The 25,071-nt window shown below is 36.3% G+C and overlaps 1 protein-coding gene across 1 annotated transcript in view; it reads left to right on the forward strand.

The window, feature by feature from the left end:
• Positions 1–25,071, forward strand: part of SPON1 (spondin 1) — a 212,176-nt gene that overhangs the window by 53,440 nt on the left and 133,665 nt on the right. Inside the window, exons 4-6 of the mRNA XM_076343905.1 lie at positions 9,550–9,623; positions 10,283–10,405; positions 15,436–15,584. Coding sequence (XP_076200020.1) covers positions 9,550–9,623; positions 10,283–10,405; positions 15,436–15,584 — 346 coding nt within the window. The remainder of the gene's footprint in view (positions 1–9,549; positions 9,624–10,282; positions 10,406–15,435; positions 15,585–25,071) is intronic.

Below are 25,071 nucleotides of genomic sequence, written 5' to 3' on the forward strand. Positions count from 1 at the left end.
ATTCTTATTCCTTTGAGGCTTTAGATGCCTAAGTCACAACTGATCGCCATAGCAGTTCCCGTGCTTATAAATTTCTTCTGCACCAATCCTTATTCAAAAATAGCTCTGTCACCCAGCCTTTACCTTCTCCTAACCTAGTCAAACATGCAATATCGTGTTCCCTTCACACAATAATCTGAATCAGGTAAAATCACAACAGACCCAGCCTTTAGTTGTCTTTAAACTTCAAGGATTACTGTAGTCTGTTTGCTGGGCTGACCTGCTTACAGTGTTCCTTGAATGTTGTCCCATTCAGGTTCAAGGCATGCATGCCCTGGACACCATTTCCATCAATATACTTTGAAATTCCACCTGTGAACCAAAGGTGATTTGTGCTGTAACTTTGTACTGAAATCCTTCAAAATCTTCCTCAATCCCATGTGTAGGTGTTGTTTGTAAATGATTGGGCATTGACCTTCTGTTCCCATGTTGATGAGGGCACAATAAAAGATACCAGGTTACTGAAAGTTTCTGAGGCTAATCTGTGGTTCGTTAATACTAATGTTTGCAGAGCAATAGAAGTATTGGAAGCTCTGTGCTTCTTGTCAATGATCCTGGCAGAGTATACCTTAAAGGAGACATCTTATTTGCGTCATGATAGGGGCAGTACATGTGAATATTTCATTTTTGTATTGTCCAAGCAGCTGCTAAGCATTCCCAAACATAGACTGAAGAGCACAGCTCTGGTATTACTATTTTTATGTATTCGTAGGTTACTGGGGCCAGCTTGGTTTTTTGATCTGTTGTAGCAAAACTGCTACCAGTGCTACTAGTATGGCAGCTAATCAGACACAAGAAGGTTGCATTGAATTTGGCATTTTTAGGGCTGAAGCAGGAAGAGCAAAAACCCTGCTGTACAGCTTCCCTGCCATTTCGTTCTCCAAAAATCTATGTAACAAAGTTTTGCAACAATGTTTGCTACAAATCCTTACTGCAACTAATTTTTGCAACCAGGACAATTGCATGAACTAGAGACACTACCCTAACACTGTCCTCAGCCACAAACTTGTTGCAGCAGATGTTGAACAAAGAGTAAGAGGGGAAGCTTGATGATGATGTAGAATACTTTCATGGATCAATTTGATCATTCTTCGATAATTGTGTTGCATGAGCAGGGTGGTCTTTCAGCTATTTCTCATATACAATTTGAATGTGCCTTCTTCCCATACACTGTCCCTTCAGAATGAGGAAAGTGGAAAAGTTACAGATCTCAACCCTTTTATCTTTATTGGTCCTTTCTTGTCTTTCATTTCTCTGCACTTATATCTTTCAGCGTAAACAACCAGTATCTCCTGGCATTAGCTGTCTGAATGTTCAGTAGCCTGCAGTCTCAGCTGTCAGCAAAAGCTCTTACAAAAGCCCGAGTAGAAGAGATTCAGTTGTTACAGGTATTAATTCTTGAAAGCTGAAACGTGTGTCTCAGCTGCACTAAGGAAATGGCAAGTTTCTTCTTCTGGTGGTTCCAGATCCAGTTCCAGTGGGTTTGTGGTGTCAGACTTAAGGTTAAGTACTAAAGGTACTGCATCAAAATTAAACTTCCCTGGCCAAATACATTAATGATATTAAGGTCTCTTTTTAAGAAGTAATATTAAGCATTTTAATATCTAATCAAGTTAGCTTAGTTTCAGTGGATGTTAATTTGATCTGTCACCCATTGTGGCACTTTAACCTTCAGGCTCCTGTCAACTAAACTGAGGTGAAGATTTTTCTGGATCACAGAAAAAAAAACCCCATCAAATACTTCATTCCAATTCGGATTCCTGCTACTGAATACCTAGTGATTGGTATCTTACAAGTGGGTGGACCTGGTTAGGATGTTGCTTTTGACATACAATTTTTGTCTGTACGAGCAAATAATTTACTCGTTAAAATATAGCTTCAGTATATTGCTAGTTGACACCTCTTCCAAAACAATAGTTGGAGAATGACAGCTCTGATATCTTTGCTTTTGTCTACAAATTCTCTTCCTTCCTTCCTGAATCCCCCAAGAATACTAAAGATTTGGAACAATTTTTCTGAAGTTTTGGGGAAATTTTTCAAGCTTCATTAACTGGGCACTCATGCTGATGTTTAACTTTCACTTATTTTGCTTTTTTAATACCATATTTAAAAAAAATGGGGGCTTTTTATTGCCCCAACCTGGAGTGAGGGAAGGTGAGGAAAGAGGGGAGGGGAGTATGTGTAGGATATAGAGATTAAAAGAAATATTGTAAAAGGGCAAATGTGCTTCTTACTGTGTCACGGCTGTCCACACTTGCTGTGCAATAATGGCAAAATCAACAGAGGTCAAGTAGTGACAGCAGGGAACTTGAGGACTGGTGAAGAGTAGCACGTGTGGGAGGGTTTGAAACGTGACCTTTGCCTGTGTGGTTTGTTTTCTGCCATGACCTGGCATAGCAGGTAAAGCAGGCTACAGACTCAAAATTGGGGGATGGTTGCCTCTTTCTTTTCTTGCTTCTCTCGAACACCCAGATGAATCAAGTCTTTGAGTTCCCTGTGCAAATTTGGGTGAGTGTCATACAGGTTGCATAGACCTTTTAAGCAGAAATAAAACAATGCTTGATAAATTTTATTTTTTTTTTTCATTTTTTATTTTGATTTTAGGATTTGTTAGTTAATACACAAATGCTTTGCATCAGTTCTTATCACAAGTTAGCTCAATGAATATAGCTATCAGGTAATATGACTTTGGGCTCGCTAGCTTGATAAAAACTGTACTCCCACCTTTGATAGATTGTTTCCATCTACTATACAAAAACAGCACTTAGAATAACAAAATAAATATATCCTCCAACCATGCAGTCCTATCCAATCTTTTCTGACTTTTCTTTACGGTATAATTTAGAATGCTTAGTTTTGAAATTCAAGAAGATGGTACTTGCTACAAAAAATGGTGGCTAGCAAAATACCCGGTGAAGATACAGCCCATCAATAGCAATGAGCTTTAAGCAATGTGAAATTTTCTCAAGAGTCCTAGACAAACTCATTCTTTCATCTTTCTTGCCTTTGGTGGTTTTTTTGTTTGGTTTTGCATTTTGTTTTGGTTTTGGGGTTTTTTGTGGGTTTTTTGCAAGTAATAGGTGTAGTATACATGTTGGAAATGATTTTGTCAGTATGAGTTTTTATCCTGAAGATTTTAGGTTTAATATTTATATCTTGTGACCATTCAAGCAAAGAACAGAGAGATTCTGAGGACAAATACAAGATAGCAGCATATATAATTCTTTTCCCTTAAAGCTTTTTGTTGTATTATATATGATGGCTAAATCAGTCCTTAAGTCACTGAGCTCTCATGTATGTGTGTGATGGTAGACCCGAGTATGATAGGAAGGACAAACAAAAGGATTTTGAAGCTAGAGCAAATTTGTAACACAAGTTTAGAGTACTTTTCTCTTGCTGTGGGGTTTCTCTCAATTATATTTTCTGACAGGATGGGTGAAGTGTTGAAAAATAAAACTGAAGAAGAATATTCTGACGTATATGCATGCACTGAATTTTTTAGAATTGAGCAGCTTTTATTGTTTTTCATCTGACTAATCTATAGAGAAAAGGTACTCGTCCTGTGCAGGGATGTAAATGTTGAATTATGGCAACATTGATAATCCTCACATTAATATTACCGTGTTTTATCCAACATCAAATATCAAGTCTGGTTGGTTTGCTCAAATTGTGTTAACAACACACTTAAAAACAAACAAATGAACAAAACCAACAAAACAACAACAAAAAATGCACCATCTGTATTAGCTCCTAAGTTAGGCATCAAGAAAGAAAAAATTTCATGCAAGTTTTTAATAGTACTGATCCTTGTAAATGATGGCTGATGACAAAATTAGATTCTGGTGGATTAGATGGAGCTTGTTCTTTGGCGAGACTGAGCACAGTTTCCTAGCTGAAAATTATTTTGAAGAATGTAGTTGTCAAATACCCTACTAGTGTAAAAATTGCTAGGCATCTAATGGCTAAAGGGTTGTATATGCTTTCAGAGGAATTTTAATTTATTTTTAATAAGTCTCCTAAATACTAGAAAGAGAAGTAAATGCTGTTGGTAAACTTCTGGGAGTTTGCACATTTCCTCACCGTGTAAGTGCTTGACAGAAACATAGGGTTGTTTTTTCTAAGTCAACACAGAAGGAAATAAAATGAACATCCTAAAATAATGCATTAAAATTACAAAATCCACTAGCACCAACAAAATTACAGTAGATGTAAATACATGGTTTTCACCTTACTTTCTATTGCTAAGGTAAATGGTACATTTAGAAATTCTTTCTCTCCAAAAGACAACCAAACCAAACAAGCAAATGAACTTAATATCCTGTTAAGTATAATTGTTCTTGGTAGCTTTCTGGCGTGGGAAACAACTTATAATAATGTAATTAAATCAGTAAGGCATGGAATAATTAAGGAAAATAATTTTGATGGCTGGAAGGGCAAGACAAGGTTAACTCATAAGTAATATAGAGCAGAAAAAGTTTCTTGTCTGCAATCCAGTAGTTTATGATTATTTCTCAATATCCAGGTGAAACTTAGGGAATCTTCACCAGCTCTGGCAAAACCTGTTTTATTAAAATGTAACTCTAATATTGTACTTAATGGTTTTGATGTAAGCTTAAAAAATGTCATAGGAACAATTCTTATAGATCCTCTTCCTTACTTCTTTTGTCACATCATTACACCCACAGAGGCAATTTAAAATAAGAGTCTTTCTGTTGATGCTAGGATTTGACAAAAAGAGTAAGGAAGATGATCTAAAGCTGTTTCTATGGAAGAAACTAAAAAAAAAAAAAAACCCACAACTGTTTCTGGTATGACTTGGAACATTCCCAAGCTGCTCTGAATTTTTATGGTTTATGACATTTCCTGTTTGTTAATATCCCAAATGCAATTTATGTGACCTTGGTAGAGCTTTTCACGGCAGGATGGTACAATCATTGTGGAACTGTGCTGGAGAGGGACCTTCTTATTCCAGGGAAGTCTTTCAGGGCAGGTCTCACTCCCCTCACGCTCAGATGTGGTCTGACCAAACTGAGACGGGACAGATACTCTGACCTGCTTGTATCCAACCTACAACATTCCAAAGTAGTATTGCCAAAAGAAATATTACAGAAGCTACTAGATATTCCTTGATTTTGCTGAGAACTACAAAATAGAAATAATAAGTAACACTTTTAGGAGGGGTTTTGGGTTTTTTTAAAAATAAAAACAGGTGCTGCTAGGTGTATATATGCCTGTAACATACAGTTTTGCTCCTCAGTTTGGTGATGGAAAAGCTTTAACACAAATCCAGAAGCATCACTTTGAAGAAAATGAGAAACAAACAGATTTTTTTTGAGTCATATTTGTTTCCTTTTTCTTTTTTATTCCATGGTATGCTGACAGTCAAAGAGAGAAACAAGTCAATTAAAGATCCACTTAAATATGTTAATATGTGGGCGAAAGCGTTCAGATCTCCCCTTCCCATAAAGTTCAGACAGCACTGGATGTTGGAAGTGGTGGGAAGGATTTATGCAGACTAAGCAGATGTGTACCTTGTGTAGATTCTTAAAAGCTTTCTTACCTCTCTGCAAAAGTTAGCCATTCCATTTTTAAGCTGTTTTTGTAAGCCTCAAAACTGAAGGAAAGAAGCTTTAGTCCAAATCAGAACTTTTATGGAGGAATAAAAATTACGTAAAAAAAAAAAAGGGAACAAAAGGTAGTGATAAAAACTAGGCAAATGCACTGATCAGATGCTTTGGTCTGTCTTCAATCTAGAAGCTGATTATTAAAGCAATGACTATTTAAAAAATAATTTAATATTTTTTCTGTCTGAGTATTTGTAAAGTTGTGTGCCTGCTTTCGGTATTTATGCAGCCATCTAATATACCGATCCTGCTCCACTTGGTATCAATAACAAAACTCCCATTTAGATTATTGGCTCCATATATAATTTCAAACACAGCTGAAGAGACAATGACTCAAAAAGCTGTGAAGCTTTTGTTGTTAGAAAAGGAACTGTTCCCTTGACATTTCACAGTGACAAGCTAACTGCAGCAAAAAGAATAATATGAGTACACTTCAGGCTTCAAACAACCTTTCTACATTTTATTGCTAAAATAACTGCTTCTCAAATTAAATACTCACAATATCTTTGTTATCTGCAAATTTGGGAGCTCCTTTATTATGCAGCTGATTTCTTATTTGTTTGGATTTTCTAAGGTTTTGGGGTTGGTTTTTTTTTTTTGAGTAAGCTTTGGAAAACCTGTTCTTTAAAATTATCTTTAAAGCACAGGATCATAGAATAATTTAGCTTGGAAGGGACCTCTGGAAGTCATTTAGTCCACCTGCCTGCTTGAAGTAGGTGTTGTTACATCAGGTAGGTTGAGTAAGTTGCTGAGGCATGGGTCTGATCAAGTTTTGAATATCTCCAGGGGTGGAGATTGCACAAACTGTCTAGGCAGCCTGTTCCACTGTTTGATCACTTTGACCATCCTCGTGGTGAGAAAGATTTTCCTTGTATCTGCATGGCATTTCTTGTGTCCCCACTTGTCTGTTGCCTTGCATCCTACCACCATACACTTCTGAGAAGTATCTGGCTGTACCTTTTCTGTATCTTTCCAATAGGTAGTTGAAGACAACAAGCAGTAAGATCCTTCCTTTGTATTTTCTTCTTTAGACTGAGTGAACACAGTTCTCTCAGCCTCTCCTCAGACATCATTGGCTCCATTCCTCTAATCATCTATCTGATGGCCCTTTATTGGACTTTCTCTAGTAATGGAATGTCTTTCTCTAACTGGGCAGCCCAAAACTGGCTGTAATACTCCAGATGTGGTCTCACAAGTACCAAATAGAGAGGAAGAAATCATGTTCCTTGACCAGGTTGCTACGCTTTTGCTGAAACCACCCAGAGCCTGGTGGCTGCCTTGGCGGCAATGGCGCGCTGCTGGCTCATGGCCAGCTTGTCCACTAGGACCCCCAAGGCCTTTTCTGTAAAGCTGCTCTCTGGCTAGCAGGTGCCCTGTACTGTACTGTTGTAACTGCATTATTCCATCCTATATGCAAGACCTTGGGGTTCACGCCAACACATTTCTCAAGTCTGTTGGAAATCTGCCTACATAGTAGCCTTACCTTCCAGCATGTCAACTGCTTCCCCAATTCAGTATCATCTGCAGACTTGTTGAGGTTGCATTCCACCCCCTCATCCAGGACTTGAACAAAGATGTTATTGACCCTAGTATCGGTCCTGGAAGATGGCTGCCGGTAACTGGCCAGTGTATAAGAAATTAAAGCATCTTGAAAATATATGAGTTGCATATACATTTCAGCTCAGGTTGCTGTTACTTTGCATTTTATTAATCATCCCACATAACCGTCTTCCAGTTTTATGGTACAGTGTTTGAAAACCATGATTGATGGTGTATCAAAAATTGTATGTGTTTCATTGAGTCTGTGTGAAAGTATTGGTTCTCAATTGCAGTGTAGCATCCCAGCTACACTTGGTTTCCTTTGGTTTTCAGTGCGAAGGCTGGAAACACTAAAGTAACATGCTACTGTCAGGCTGGCCATTGGGCTCATATTCTTGCCAGTAGTTGTTTTAGTGGTTTTGTTTGTTTTATTTTTTCTCCTTGTTTCTTGTTAGAAAATCTGAAAAAGATTTCTCAGAAAGCTTTTATTCTGCTTCTCACACACTTGGTCAGTCTCTTCTGGCACCATTTAAATTGTCTCATGACAGTTCTCATATTAATAAAAGACAGATTTAACTAACTCTAGGTTTCATTCACTTTCTATTATTTACCACAGGCTCATATTTATCCCTAGTGTAAACACTCCGTTATAAAAATGAGGCCTAGGAGTTCCCCTTCACCAAATACTGGCAGATCATGTCCTTGCTTTTTGTAAAAGTCAGTCTTGCTCTTCTCTCTTTCATGCTGTTTTTTCAGAGCCTTGGTTGGTTGCCGGTACTGTCCTTTACCACATCTTCCTTTAGAAGATGCCAGCCCTATTAAGGATGAGAGCAAGCTGTAGTTTCTGCACCCTTTCCAGTTTGATCTAGCTTTAAGAGGTTTAGAAAACCCAGTTATTCTCCTGGGTGCTTTATAATGTGAAACGAAGGATTCCTTCCTATCCTACTCTGACCTTGTATCTTGGCAAAGAAAGCACAGTAAAATTGCATCTTATTTTTGGTAATTTTATGGGGTGGGACATTGTCAAGGAAAGGTTTACATGACTACAACAACACTTCTAAGCATATACAGTCTTATTTTTCTTCTCACTTCCACTGGTATAAGTGAGGAATAACTCTAGAGAGATCAAGATAATTATTTGACCGTAAAGTTGAGGTAAGACAAGAACCTGGCCCTTGCTGTTTGGAGTTTTGAATACGAGTGATGGTACAAAATGTTGCTGGAAGAATATGCTCCCTTACTGGTAAACAAAGAGTGCCAGCTCCCAAAGCATGTTCTCCTCAGAAAACTCTCTGCCCATAGAATGTCTTTGAATTTAACCAAATTCTGTTTTCTTATAGAAAGAAGATATAGATTACATGTGAATTAAATTTTTATAGTTAAAAAATGGTCAAAGAGGCTGGTTGAGTTTATTTAGGACTGGAAGGGGTCACCTGAGCCATTTGAGCATATTTTCCAGTTGATTATTGGTTTTGACATTTACCATATGGTCGTTATGATACCAATCTGCAAGAAGAACTTGGGCTTGGTGCTTTGCTGACTTGGAAGATCTTTGATGCAAAATTCAATTTATGGTCTCTCAGATGGGAAGCTAAAAAGCACCTAAATTTCAGCTGTAAAATTCTAGCTGTAAAAAATAAAATTGCACAGTAACTCTGGTTTTCTCTGTATCATTTTCAGATTCAACCTCCCTGCCCCCCCCCCCCCCCCCCGCCAAAGTGAGGTTTATAAACTTATATTTTGTTTGAACTATAAGCCTTAATAAAATATTCTAGATTTAATTAATTTTAAAGTGGCTTGTCTTTTGGAAGCTTTGAATTGCTTTTAAAAACTTTAGCTTACGCTAGCTCTTTTTCTAACTTCTGTTTTACATGATATTTGCACTGAACTACTGTCATATATCAGAAGTATTTATCTCTTCAGAGTGCCATGTATTTTCCTTCAAACAGCTGCTTGCTTTAGCTGTGCTATTTTTCTGAAATGGAATATAATTTCAGTATTTTAATATAAGATTTGATTGAAATATTGAATATTCAGTTGACCGTCATGCATTTCAAGAGCACAGATCCTCACCATATGACTATGATCACTTCTCTAAAGGTAATAACATTCCAAATGTCTGTAAAACAAGATGAAATTCAAATGTAAGTTGAAATAAAAATATCCTATCTGTACTCCTGTATTGTGTATATGTATTGTCAGAAAAGGGAAATATGCCTAGGTCCTAGCAGTCCGTTCTGTCCTTTTGCTACTTTATCATGCATTTTCTTCTTCCTTTAAGGAATAAATGTATTTAAAACTTTTTTTTTTCTTAAATATATTTAAAACCTTTTTTTATTCTTTATAGAGCCAGTATTGTGCAGAAGCGCATAATTTATTTTCAAGATGAGGGTTCTCTCACCAAAAAAATCTGTGAACAAGGTAAGGTAAAGTAAAACATCTTTCTGACTTCCTTGTGTTCTACATATTTCTTTTAATTCATTATATCAAACTAAAATTTTGAGGCCTTGAACAGTTTCATCCAGGTTCAAATTTGGGATCTTACATTCAATTATGTTCTTCCTTATCACATATACTGTTCCTCATACAATCTTCCTTGACTTCCCCTAAATGTGACACTTACAACTTTTTACCTGGTCTTCGTGTGAAACCTGTTTGTCTCCAGGGCACTTAGTTCATTGAATCCTGGGCTATTTCATCCTTTCCTAAACCTAAGCATTGCAGTTGGTTATTGCATCCCACTGGAGAATTTATATGCTTTGGCTGTCCAGAAATTTCAAGCCTGTTGTGTTTTGAGATCAACTGAGGTTTCGTCCATATCAGAAAAGGGCCAGAAACAACCCCATTTTGAATCTGAAGACTACTGAAATAGTAGTGCCTTCTTACTTAAAAATATAAATTTAAATCATTACATCCACTTATAAATATGATCCAGGTATTTCAGCCTAACTTAAAAATAAACAAAAAAATATGTGTTTAATTCAAATTTATTTATTGGAGTGTTTATTATGGCAACTTTGCTGTCATCTGTTGATTTTGAGTTGTAACCATTTTCAATGGATACTTTGCTGCTTTTTCAGACTCAGCCTCAGAGGGTGTGACTGACAAACCAATTTTAGATTGTTGTGCCTGTGGAACTGCCAAATACAGGCTAACTTTTTATGGAAACTGGTCAGAAAAAACACATCCGAAAGATTTCCCACGTAAGTATCATTCTTTTACTATTGTTGTGCCATATGGGGATTGTTAAGAGGGTTGGAGCTTATTGCATGATACAACATTACTTATTTACAGCTCAGCAGTGTAAATTATGACATATATAGAATACTGCTAACGTTCAGTATTGAAAATCCATGGATCTTTCTGCGAATGCTACACATTACAAATAAATTCTATTGATTTGCCTGACGTTTTGAACTGAGGTGTGTATGAGAATCACATTTTCAAGATTTTCCACATTTTCATTGTGGTGAGGAAGGTTAGATTTGGTTTGGGTTTTTTTTAGTGAAAGCTTAGACTGGCTTATAATGTACAGCTAGGAAATGAAATTTTAAGAAAAAGGCCACAAAGGATGGGCAACACACTAACATTTTGATTCTACAACCATGCCAATCTAGCCAGTATGTTTTTCTTCAAAGTCTTTTGAAAGATTCCAGTTAGTTTTGGTGAGCCCTGAATCTTGCTGCCCAAGGACATTAATTAGATATATAGACCTTAGAATATTCTGTCTTCTTTGTATTTGCTGGTTGAATAGACAGATAAAATACACGTACTGAGCTTTGCCTGTCTGGGTTTTTAAAGTTTCTGAACTACAGAATCAGTATTCTTGTTGTAATAACCGAAGTAACTGTAAAAGCTAAAATTACAAAAATGTGTATTAGGCATTTGTTCTTTCATTACTGACTCCACAGTCTGTGGCAATAAAGGCTAGGAAGTTATTTGAGAACGTGAGTCACATTTACTTGGTCTTTAAACTTTGTTATGTTTTCTGTGGCTGATGTTTATTATACAGAATTCATATATCATTTTTTTTTTATTATTGTCACAGTGTCAGAATATCGTCATATAACTCAAATATGGTTTATGTGTCAATCAGCTCATAGTTTTAACAGCCTAAGCAATATTGCTTATGTTGAGTCTCTCATACAATTTAAGTTGAATGTAGCATTGTTCGAATATTATTTGTCAGCATAATACATGGGAGATAAAATAAACCAAAACCAGTAACTGCAGGAATGCTCTTTTAGGCTATTGGATGATTATGTATCTGCTGAGTGTGACACTTTATATGCATTATTTGTATGGATTCAGCTGGTGGTTAGAAATAGGGCATGAGAAAATGATTGAAAACTACGAAATTAGTGTGACTTAATGATGTAATATTGGGGATAAATGGTCTTTTCTTTTAAATCCAAGTCAGTGAACACATTAAGGGTATGGGTGCATAACTGAAAGTAAGCAAGTTGCAATAGTTTGCCACAATAGTTTGCCACAATATTTGACTCTGTAGACTGCTATCTCTCCTCAGTTACAAAATGGTGAATTACATTAAAGTTTTACTTAAAAAACTGGAAAAGTGAAAAAATAACCATATAATGCTAGCAGGATTAAGCCCAGTAACAACAGCTGATAAGATTTTACATTGAAATTTCTGAAAGTGGAGAAACAATCTCATCCAGATGTAGTGATGTTAAAAATGAAAACTAGTCATCAACATTATTCTTCAAAATGTTGAACTTGTGCAGTAATTACACTAAAATAAAATGCTATTCATGAAGAACTGTGGTAAATCACTAATTATTTGCCAAGCCATCACATAAAAAATTGTGCTCTACTCTTATACCATCAGTATGGCTGAAATAGAAAGCAGATCATAAAACTTATTAGTTTGTGTCTTTTCTTTAACTTATCTTCTGACTTACTTTAAAAATCCCTAAATAATATGTACTCTGTTGCTTAGCTTTTCTTCAAAGAAGTGCTTTTGCCAAATAAAGTATTTTCTTTTGCTATCACACAAAAATGTTTCTGGAAGGTACAGTGCAAATCTTTTAATTCTATTTTGAGGTTTTCACAGATTCAATGGATTAGAAATAATTTTATGTTTATTATACCAGTGCAATTAAAATACCTCTGTTCCATTGAATTTAAGTGTGTATTGTCTGTTTAGGAGTTATCAGATGCGCCTACTCTATAAATCATTGCTTAGAATGAAACCACTGCAATACAATCTTGTTCTGAGTGTGCCAACCATAGAATGAATGGAGAGAGGTGTACCACAGCTGTAGAAAGGGTTAAAAAACTAATTCTTAAAACAATTTTACTTTCATGGGTCTCAGACAGACTGAAAAAAAAATTAAACTGATTTGCAAACTAAGGCTTAAAAAAAGTGAGCATGCTTTTCAAGTAATTTTTGCAAGTTATCACAAGTCCTGATAATAGGACTAGTGGAAGCTGAGTATTTCATTTGTTATTAAATCTGGCTCAAGGGGAACTATTAAATTTCCTATCACATTTTGCGAGTCAGAAATATTTGTATTTACATATGCAGTGTGGCTTAAAAGCATTTATTCTTTCTGGGTATCACCCATATATGATAATAAATATATATGCTCTCCATGATGATTTGATATGGCACATCTATGAAATATGTCGGAAGATACATTCTCATGTTGTGATGACACCTTAATCTTTATGCAAAAATACACGTATAAGTGTGTAAATTGAGAAACTATTCGTATAAAAAGGAAGTGAAATAACGCCATTGGAAAGCTGTCAGTATTCTGTTTGCTGTCTTAGGAATTGGGTAGCGTCATTGCACTGGTGATGCAAAATAGATCTGGCCTCGTACTGCTCAGATTATTTCATGTAGAGAAGTTTCTTTAATGTTTAGGGGAAAAGGTTTAAGAAGCTATATTGAGTTGTCTCTTCATTCTCATAAAAAATGGGAGGTTCAAGATGAGGAGTGAAACTTTTGCAAACGTCGTACAGATTTTGTAAAAGGTTTAGGGTAGATGTAGTATACTTCAAACAGCTCATTTGGGCAAGTAGGTGGGCCAGCTGCTTTCTCCGCAGAGCCAATATCTTTAAGGAGACGTGTTTAGTGGAAGAGGCTGGGCTCTGGTTGCAAAGACAGCAGATGTTCTTGATCTGTTTAGGATAGGGAGCGTGAGAAGCTTTGGAGCACGTGGAACAGTTCATTATCCATTTTATTAAAGACTTAAAGGCACTGTGGTTCCTCTCTGTAGTGATACATTTTTCTTTTGTAGGGACCATGTGGAACCTTCTCTTTCAATAAGTTTCAGTAAGTGTCACTTACTGTGTTTCAGGGAAAGCTTCTGTCTATGACTTGTGAGATAGTTAGACCTGTGTGCTAGGAAGAAAGAATGGGCAAAACTGGTGGTCCCATCACTGGAGCTGAATGACAGTATCTCTCTGTGGTTTGACAAAGTGCCAGTGTATATTTAAGGAACAATTACTAGATCTTAGCTCAAGAAACCATCTTCTGACACTGTAGTCTCTTCAGCTATTACCTGGGCGGGGCAGAGGTTTAGTTTTGTTTTTTCTCCATTTGGGGCTCAATTACTGATTAGCTTTAATGGACTCTGAAAACATCAACCCTACTATATTTCAGAGCTCAGTAGGTGTATTTTGGTCCAAGTTTAGCACTAGGGAAACTATGGAGGCTTTGTTTGCTGTGTTGCTAGGCTATCTCCCTCATCTGTCTATTCTGCTTGCTACACTCTAGCTTTTTTCCCCTAGCATTGGAGTTCATTTTTTGTTTCTAATTTATTTTCTGTTTTCCTGCGATTAGGTTCCTGCATCTGACTTTATCTATTCAATTCTCTACACTGTCTTTTTCAATCTCGTTGTCACACCTTTCACATCTTAAATTTGCATTCCTTTTGTTTACTTCATTATTCATTTTTCATTCATTTATTCTAGTTTTCAGCTGTTTTTGCTGCTACTCTCTACCTTTTGCATTGCAAAGAAAAATGTTAAATATTGTCTCATTCCATCATTCTGTCTTCCTCATCTCCTACAGTCTTTGCACTGTTACCAGACTGCCTGCTTGTGTGAGCAGTTCATTTTCTCACCCTTTTCCTTTAAGCCCCTATCTTTGCAGAGTGTTATTTGACACTTAAGTGAATTCATTTTTATTTCCAGTACTGTGGGACTTCTGTGACTCCTTATTTCTGCTCGATTCTCTTTTCAATTCCATCAGACCTCTCTTAACATTTTCTCTTTAAACTTTTACATTTTTTTCTTTTTCTGTTCAAGAAGACAAGAAACAAGAACAGGAATCCTTTTGCCTAGCTCTATGAGAGATTTGAGCAAGCAAACTCAGTGAATATAGAATCCCCCAAATTAACTCCTTTGCTCCCTTCCTAAATTAAAGGCAACCCCTACTAATGGTTGGGGTGAAGGTGGAGGAAGGAGACATGGTACATGTATAATTTAAGTATGCAGAAGCAGAAAAAACAGCTATGTCAGTGCCAATAAGAGCAGTTCTTTACCAGTATTTCAAAAGTTTCCTGGAAGAAGTGCTGGACACCATTTGCCCATAGAAAGCAAATGTTTCACCTCTGTTTCAGCAGGAAGCTGCTGTGGGAAGCTTCTGGCTGTAAGCCTTTTATAGCTCTGTGCCTGAGAATGTTTGGGCACAAAGCTATTTAATGATAGTGTAATCACGCTTATATCTACCTTTTGCTGGTAATCTGCTGTCACCACTCAAACACAACAAATCTAGCGGACTGTTAGAAACCAGTGTCTCTCAGTAAGAATTGACTTGCTGTTAAATCTTTGAGTGACCGCTGAAGTCTTCCCTTGCAGGTTTCATTCTCAAAAATATTTTACATGGAAACCTAAAATTAAAGGATTCTTAAACTTCCTGAAGAAGTGAAGTCTTCGGTTAAGAAAAAATATACTAAACCTACCTGTTTGGGGGGGCTGCTTGATTAGCCAGAATACAATCTTTCTCACCATTTCTGCCTCTGTTGTTATATCCAATAATTACTGACACTTTATGCTATATTTCTGTAGTCCACTGGCTTGTTCTTATTGCTCTAAAGATATGGTGTATTGATGTAGTGAGAACTGACAGCATGCAACAGATGCAAAAGCTTGGTACTGGTGAAGACTGGGCACTTTAAAACTTTCACTTTAATAAAAAATTAGGAATTTTGCTTTGAAGCTGTCTTGATGGTTGATTTTTTTTTTGTCTTCCCTCTGAAAGGACGCACCAACCACTGGTCTGCGATCATTGGTAGTTCTCACTCGAAGAACTACATCCTTTGGGAGTATGGAGGATATGCTAGTGAAGGTGTCAAACAAGTTGCAGAATTGGGGTCCCCAGTAAAGATGGAAGAAGAAATTCGACAGCAAGTAGGTGTAATTTAGTGCATACTTTAAAAAATGCATCCTACCTTGGCCTGTGAATGGTTTGTCATTGGCAATGCCTGTGAATGTCATTTTGCTGGCTAATTTTCAGTTAAGCAGATTAGGAGATCTACCTTTCTTTCTAGACTCATTCTTACTCTGGCAAAAGTTTTTGTCTGTGAAAGGACAAGTAAGTTACAGTATTCTGAACTTAGAAAATCTATGTGGTATGCAAGGCATAAATGAGAGGTAAAAAAGTAAAATTCATCTTTCCGGGCTTAATCGTGAAGACACTTAGAGTTTGTTAAAGGAATACCATGAAGACAGCAAGCTGTATTCCTTTTTGAAGTGGTGATTTTTAGTTTATAGTATATTGCAGTATTTTTTTTTTTTAAGCACCTTATTTGCAATTTTCTGCAGATTCTTTCAAGTTAGAAAAGCTCTTACAGGAGAGTGAGGTGATTTTTGTTGCTGAGCAGGAAAGCTTTACACAACTGCACTAACAATATTTGATGAATCAGGATTATGGTTTAAGGGCAAAAGGGCCTTTACAGTGTATCATCTTACAGGGGACTGATTCAGCTGAACAGAAATCAATCTTTCAAATAGTTTATAGATGATTTCATTTTGTTACATCAAGTAACAAGCAACCAAATAAAATATACCAGGACATGGTGATGATTATTATTAGGATGTCTACCTCCACGAAATTTAAGAGCTCAGTGGAAACTGAGCTCAGTTATAAGACAGAAAGAATGTAAATATTACTACATATAATAGAGCTATATATATAATTTTATGTAGATGTATGTGTGTGGGTAAGTGCATACATAATATATAGTTATGATTGCTCCACATGGGAGAGAAGGCAGAAATTGCCCCCAACAGCTTATCACCTTGTACAGACAAGACAGGAGCAGAAGGGAAACAGCATTCAGTAAGAAAAGTTAAAGGCAGAAAAGTTAAAGACAGATCTGGTTTACTGGGGTCTCTGTCTGATTCCGCTTTCCTGACTTTCCCCCCAAACTGATAAAGTGATACAAGTGAGGAGGAGGCCTAGTCTGAGGCAGAATAGTCAGGTGGGGTAGCAGGGACACACTGCAAGGGACAGCAAAATGGGAGCCAAAGAGCTTGTTTTGGCATTTCATGTGCCTGCTTTGCTATGCCAGCCTTTAGCATGCCGTGAGAGGTGTGACTTAATATCTAATTGATATGCAATATTTTTAATGTCTTCCTGGGACACTTTCTGCTTCTGCCAAATGTACTGAGAAGTAAAGATTTCAAAACAGCTGGAATTTTATAGAAGTTTTTGTGTTTCGATCATTCAATGCCCATTCTTTTTATAAGGTACAAATTTTAACAATAAAATAAAAATAAGAATGGAAAATAGTACTTTACGCTTCAGTAATCAACAAAAATACCTTTCCCTATTAATCAGTATTTATGTATCACAAGCATGCTTTCCTTAATTATGTTTTTCAGAGAAAATTATTCCTTAATTTTGAACACATTTAAGAAACCCTCTTTACCTACAATCATTTTTGCTATATTTGTGTGGATCTTTCCTATATTTGATACTTCTGAATATGAAGTCAGCAAAACTGAAATCAGTATTTAGGATGACAATGTTGATCAATAATATTCACTTTTGGTAACTGCTGCGTGTTAAAGAGAGAGTATTTCGAGGCCTCCTATATAACACTTAAATTATATAAAAAGTTGTAGAGAGAGAAAAAAAGATTCAATTATATTTCTATAGACAGTGTAGAACAACCTCAAAGACTGTTTCACCCACAGGAAAACTTGTATAGTGAAAGGCTTTACATTCTGGGTTTCATTTGCTGTTTTGTGATGCTTAAGTGTATATAATCACGGTACAAGAACAGCTAGTGTGTTTGACAAGAAACACACCAAACTTCCCAAACCAAGTAAAATAAAATAAAAACAGTTTATAATTTAATATATTAAAGGGATACATAAGGAATATGAAAGGGAAAAACGTGTTGAATATGGGGGGGAGATGTGATGATGGGTACATTATTCTCTTTATTGTATAATAAACCTTTGGCATACCTGGGAATAGAACGTAGGCCTTGATCCTAGATAACTTGCCTTTGCACCTTTGCTGAGAAGTGGCTGGATTTTATCCTAGCAACACTATATAAACCCAGATGGATTAAAATTATAGCAGAGTATTCCATATACCACATGTAATTTGTAATTTTTGCTGCTTACTTGGGAAATCAAGTTTTTCTCATAGTAGGTCCACAAGAAATAAAGAAAATCAGCTTAATTAGTATCTTTGTACTAAAAAAGAGAGACTTTCTTTGCACAGTCTTCACAAATACTTTATAAATAAGTGTTTGGCGCACGTGAATTGTAACTACACAAAGATTAGGTCTGGTCCAGAAGCAGCAGGGGCATGGGGAGAGCATGGGATGAAGCACAAGTAGAGAGGTGCAGTTGTGAAAGGTCATACTGAGCATTGGTGGAAAAGGCAATGAATTTGAAGGGAATATGGAAAAGAATGAAAATCATGACTCTTTCTGCTTTCCAAATTCTGCGTTCTTTGTCGTTATGTGCCATGTATTTGCAAAAAGGAGATGTATTTATACGCTGGATTCAAATCAGAGGTGATCATGACTTTTAGAGTACATAAAATGGCTAACTGGCTACAATTTCAGGGGCTGCTGAAATCTCACATGAAATTAATGAATGTCGCAGTTCATTTCAACATCGGGCTTGTCTGAGTGTGTCAAACCTGCAGTAATTCCCCTGATTCTCCTGGTTCAGTCTAATCCAAGTAGTAAATGAGTGTTGCAACTGGGTATTACCTAGAACAATACAGCGTATCAACAAACACCATAACATTTTTTTCGAGTTTATTTGTCTTTTTGTTTCTTTTTATCATGTGTTTAAGCTGCGCTAGTATTTTTGAGAGATGCTGAGGTAAAGTTCTACAACCAGGACAGCAGAGCTAGTAATGCCAGGAGCTAATTTGCTGACATTTCATTCAGGCTTTTCTTTTTTTTTTTTTTTTTTAATTGCACTTTCTCCCTTGCAATATCCCTGCCTGCCTTGAAATTTGGTAACATTGTTTCCTCCCCCACACTTCCCAATCTACCTCAGGATCCATTTCCCCCTTTTACACTTCTTATTCTACCTTTATTTCCCCTGTCTGTCATCTTCCCAGCCTTCTGCTGTGGGGTGGTGGGAAGATGCAATTCATTAAAATCACCCTCCCAAGCTGCTTCTGAGGTTTTTGAAAACACAAGATTGGCAACTTTTGTGCTTAATTCTGCTGCCTGGACCCAGACCTCTGTGCAGCAGCGCGGGGCTGGGGCCGTAGCCCTCGCCTGCAGCATGCCCGCAGCGGGTAATGCACTTCTTAGAAGGCCAGACTTGGGTTTGGAAATCTGCTGTGTGTCTACTGTGTTTTGTGTGCAGTTTCTTAGGTGAATACATAGACACATATTTATGTAACCAGCGTCTGTGACATTGACATTATCTAAGGTTTTATGAAGGGAAAAAAAAAATATATCTAATGATTTTTATGAATTATTACTAAAAAACTACTGTCCATGTATGAAACAAAGAAAAAGTCTTTCTTTAAACAGAGCTTTGTTAAGAAGCGTCCTAACAATTTTGTGCCATTAACTAAAGATTCTCAAAGGTGAACATTTCTGCTCCCCATTTGACAGACTGCTGAATCATCATCAGCTTTTCTTCTTGACTGAGCACCTTCGGATGCTCTGATTTGTGTTGTTACTGTAAAGAGCCTGTGTGATATTTTTGCATGGATGGTCCTTGGTACTGTAAACTTGCTTTGTAGTTTGTTTATCTGGGAGAACTTAAAGGAACTAATCAGCCTTTTTGTTAAACTTTTCCTGGCAGCCTGGAAGGAAAGCCACAGCACATAAGAGTTTTACTAAAACAATCTGTCAAGTGGCTGATGTGTGCAATAGGATAATTCATGCGTTATACTTCAGGGGTTATAAATGAACAAACAAAGGATGGAAAAGGAATTATGCGAGCAAAAGAATGTTCACTGACCTCATGTATCCCTGAAATATATTCACTCTTTCACTTTGTTTTCAGAAACTCTGGTTTGCCCAGAACCTGTTATTTGATAAACTGCCTGGACAGAAACAAGTACAGAATTTAAAAGGGGAATTCTGCACCCATATTGTGATTGCTCTGTTTAAACAAAAAAACCAAACAAGATGGTTAAAACGTGAATCAAAAAGAATAAAGTGTAATGCTAAATGTCATATCCTAGGCAGATGAAACAAGATTAAAATAGAGACATAGCCACTCCTCTTTGATTTAAATGTCTCACACCTTGAGAGAACCCATTTGGTTTTGCCTAATTGTTTTAGGATAAATACTAGGTCATTTTGCTGCCATGTTTTTAAAAACCAGGATAAGTAATATTCTGTACCTTGCTGCTATCTCCAGGAAACGCAGTTTGTACTCTCTGCTTATTCCCTATGGACACATAGATGACATTCTTACAGATTTGCTTTAATGCTTTCTGAAATGTCAGTAAGTGGGATGCCTTTTTCCATTGTCTTCAGTAGCCTCAGATTAGAGCTGACTATACCTCCAGACCTTTGAGAAGAGCAAGTTCTGCTTTCCAGTAAGATGCTTGTAAATTTTTTGACACATGATAAGTTATGTGAAGAGATATTAATTGAAGATGAAACCTGAAATATCCAAAACTTTCTACAGAATAAAATATGTAATTGTTATGATTCTGTCCAAACGTTTATTTTCACAAAATAGTTCTGGTTTGGATTTTTTTAAATATAACCATGCAATTAAAAAAAAAAAAAAGAATAGGGAGTCAAAATTAAAATAATTTCATTGTTGGATTTATCCTGATTGATTGACTTTTTTGATAAATGTAATTTCAGTATTTCAGTGGAATAGTTTCTATTTCATTACCTGTTTTGTAACACAGCACTATGTTCTTCCATAGAAAAATGGGGTCATTAGATTTTTCTGACTGAAGCTGGTAAATCACCTGAATTACAAAGAAGAATCTGTAGTATATTGATTACATTTTGTTATAGTGCTAGGCAAATTATTATTGTGTTTACTGAAACAGGCTCAAAATTTTGCTTTTTGAATTATCTGTTATTGTGTGCTTATAGAAGTGAAAATTAGCTAACCAACCAGTGAGGTTTAACTGAGTTGCACTTGTGCTTGACAGAACGCTAAAAATTCTCCCTGAACACTTAAGCTTCAGAGACCGTGATACCCCTAACAAGTGCTTTGCACTTAAAAGCTGTGATTGCTACAGAAGTAGTTTAGTCTGCGCTTGTTTAAAGTAGCTAAAAAATTAGTGAAAACATGACGGCTTGGCCTTCATTGCAGGTGGAGATTAAAACATATACAGGACTTAGACTATTTTGCCATATATTACTATTGCTATTTCTGCTACTATTGTTACTCATGAAAACTAGAAGAAATTGGCCAGCTGGGATGTCTACCTTTGCTTAACCAAACCTTCAGTGAATGGTGTCAACATACCCACAGGACCCCCTTCCTCCTCAGTCCCCGAGAGGGGATTTGAGTTCCCATCCAGTTTTCAGAGGCACCAGCCTCTCTCTGTCAAGAAGACAGGACCACTTAGGAAATATTAGTATGGCCATAAAGTCTCATATGAAAACTACAGTCACTGTTCTTGTAAATAGTCCAAAAGCCCTTTAGGTTTCTGTGCAAAGTCCACAGAAATTTTCAGTAGATTTTGGACTTGGTCTAACAGTGAAATAGTAAACACTATCCCAGCATGCTTTCTACTTTAGTTACAGCCTGACTGCATGTTTTTAATGCTGTATTTAATCTAATTCTGGACAGATCAAGCTGTTTGATTGTAAATTTGTATCTAGACTTTTGTTTGCTCAGTTAGACTCCTCTATTGCTCTGTGCATACACCTCTATTGTGAATTATGGTACTTTTTATGCCTTTTGAAACTGTTAAGTGGTAGATTTTCCATCCTTTCCTTTTGGAAGATATACCTTATATAATAATTTAAAATCTCTGGCATGTTGGTAATTAGAAGTTTTGAAATGCCTGTTTACTATGCTAAATTTCTGCCAAAAAGAAATTGTCTATTTATGTCATAAAGGGAAGCTTTATCTACCAGTAAATAACTCATGCAACAGAACACTTCTTCTACGGTGGCTTCCATCTTTTAATAAACTTCTGTTGGAAACAGTAATTAGGATGATTCACAGTTTGTGTTGCTTTCTTTAAAAAAAAAAAACAAACAAAACCTGTTCATCACAATTGCATTCTTTTTTTTTAGTACTTGATAATAATAAAGATATGCTTCTCTAATAAGAAATAAAGCTGATGTTGAATGCTGTGCCATTTTGCTCTTTGTGGCCATATGATTAATTGCTGTGAGCATGATACTAATGTAGGTCAAAGTACAGCATTCATTTTGAAAAGACACATCTAAAAGGTGCCTTTTTTTCTGACAACTACTGAAATACAAAAAAAAACCTTTAAAAATAATATTTAATTTTCTTTATATCTTACTAGTGACTTATAGGCCAGATACTTAGAGGTCACTTCACTTTAAAAGGAAAGCCAGAAAGAGAAAATCAACTTTTTTTCTGGCATAACAGTAAATAAATGGTGTTTCTACAAATCTTTATTCTTCTGAAGAAAGTATGGAAAACCCCAAATTTAAATTTTTTCACTAAGTTTTATTTCTGTAGGCTTATATAAACAACATAGTCACTGTATGTTCCCATCAGTAAGCTAGTATTTGTTTTCAATAGTTGCTGTAGTCTCTAACTGGAATTACATTGCAAAAGTTTTGATTGTTTATGCAACTGTTAAGCAATTGTGTTTTGGCTTTATAAATAACTAAACATGTGGAATGTTCACTTTGAGATACCAAAAAGAAAAGAAACATTCAGCTATGAACGTAAAATAAAAAGTCATGTCTTTTTTTTAGTAAAAGTGTCACTCCCATTTCAGTCACAAAAACTATTGTTTAGTTGGTGAAAATAGTCCCTGTAAATACTACAAAATACGTATCATTTTTACTAATTCTGAATAGTACAAAGTACTTTCAGTTAGTCTAAAAGCCATTGAAGTTAAGCACTCTTTTACAAAATCAAGCTCTGACAAATAAATATTAAGTGGTGTATTATTTCCTGGGCCGAAACATGAAAGATTCAACTTACTTTTAATAGTTCATGCAGTCAGCCAATAAAAATGAATAGGAAAATTTGTGCTTATCTGAGTACTCTGAAAATATCATTGTGCTATGGATAAGCTCTTAATCATTAGAGCACAGCCCTTATGCCACTGTTACTCCATGTGTGGTTCTTCTATTTGGAGGATCGTAAGAGCTGGCAGATACTGAACACATTTTGTGCAAAACATCCTTTTTATGATTGTGGTAATGTCCCTGGTTTAGAACACTAGGCAAAATATAATTCTGAAATTGTATTTACCCTTGGGTCAAAACTTTAGCAAAATAGTGGCTTGGTTAACAGTGCTTTTTCAAGTTTTGTCGAGTTGCTTTTTGCCAGGTTTAGTAACAAGAACAGGAAAATGCTGAAAAATTACTGGAAGCTCACTCTGTCAGTAGACTTGTAAGTCTTAGTGAAACATTCTGGTTACCATTGCTCATTTGGATTTGTGGTACATCTTTAACCCACTTGTATTAGTTATGTGCAGAGCTAGGCCAGGTGCCTTATCGTCATAGAGAAGTGAAGATCCTTTCTGCTGTTAAAGATCTGTGAAAATCAGACGGAGAATTTTTGCACTTGTGATCTACAAACTGTTAAACGACTGTAGTTTTGTTCTGTAATGGATGGGTGTTTCCCTTGCAAGAAACAGCCTTTGCGATTTAACATGACTGGTGCAGTCATGCCATAGCAAAGATGACAGGCATGTGCTATTGTTTCAAAAATTCTGTCTCAATATACTGGGGTGTATAATGCATTGCAGGAAATTTCTTAATCTACTTAAAATTAGGAAATGCTTTTGGAAATTGTCAGTACTGAAGAGACTCCTGTTAGGACATTGTTTTCATACAAAATAACCTCACGTTGACTTGTGCACACTGCATGTAGTTATGCCATGCAAATGTAACATCAAAAGCACTTCTCCCTCCGTTGAACACCTGGCCTGTGGTCTGTCCATGAATCGATCTCCAGTCTGCTCAGAAATGTGGAATTTCCCCCCAGTTAAAGTGGCCTCCAGTCCAACATTTCCATTCTTCAAGGCAAATAATTTTAAGGAGTGATATTCTGTCAATGGCAGGGACACTGGCACCCTCCTGAGCATTCCCAGGAGTCAATGGCTGTTATGAGGTGAGCTGGGCTTCCCTCCGCCCGCCGCTGGGTGAAACTGCAGGAGGTTGTTGGCTAAGGCCTTCTTTCTTAACTCCTTTTCTCAGAAGTTACTGACAATCTCCTGTCTTCCCTCATTCCTTGTCAGCTGAGGACTGCTGATTGTTCTGGTAATAGACAAGTAGAGATGATATTGGGGGGGGAATCTTTTTTTTTTAATTTTTTTTATTTTCTGTGCTTTTAACAGCAGTTACTATTTGATAAAAAATAAGGCAGCTTGACTTTTAAAACTCCAGGTTGCGAGCTCTCATCTTGCTTAATGAATTCCAGAGGTTTCACACCTCTAACTTGTATGGGAGTCTCTGAAGTTTTGCCCTCTGAATAATTACTCAGTTATTGATATGAAACAATTTGCATAACCAAACAATGAGTTAAGGTTTTATCAGTTAGTTCAACAGTTAGTTTCCCTTTCATTTACCTTAATTTGCCTTGCTGCTTATTTTCTTCCAATTATCACAGACCCTCCATTTCTAATATAAAACAGAAAGAAATACAACTTTTCAGTAAAATCCAATAATCAGGTTCTTTTTGAATAAAAAAACCTTCAAACGAGGTAGAATTCTTTTTGCAGAAGACAGACCCTTCAAGAAAAACAATTAGGTTTAACTCAAAGACTAGTCTTCCCTCAGTGAATTCTGATGCTAAATCTTGCAGAAATGGGACCAACAAAAATTCCTACCCTTTTTTAATGTCTATAATATTTGAGATGCCCATCAAAGCTTATAAAGATTTTCTCTGTCTCTTTGATAACTGCTTGGATTGCAGTAAAGCAATGCTAGAGGAGGAAAACAGTTGCTTCTGCTTCTGGTAGATTCATTCATTTGGACAGTATGCAATAATTTTAGCTCTCCATGACACAGACATAAAAGTGACTAGGAAATGTCGTCTGTTCAAGACAATATGATTGGATTGCTAGACATTATTTGCTAATTTTGAAGTCTTTTAAAATGTCTTGCCTTTTCATTTCCTGCAGTTAGATTTTATCATACTGTTCTGCTGTCACAAAATTATTACTATCCTGTAGCAGATTCATCCAGTGGAAAGATGCGATGAAATGACTTTCTAATTATTTTCTTTCAGTCTACCACTGTAGTACTTTTAAAACATGGAC

The sequence above is a fragment of the Aptenodytes patagonicus genome, chromosome 7 (genome assembly GCF_965638725.1).
Source record: "Aptenodytes patagonicus chromosome 7, bAptPat1.pri.cur, whole genome shotgun sequence".
Taxonomy (NCBI): domain Eukaryota; kingdom Metazoa; phylum Chordata; class Aves; order Sphenisciformes; family Spheniscidae; genus Aptenodytes; species Aptenodytes patagonicus.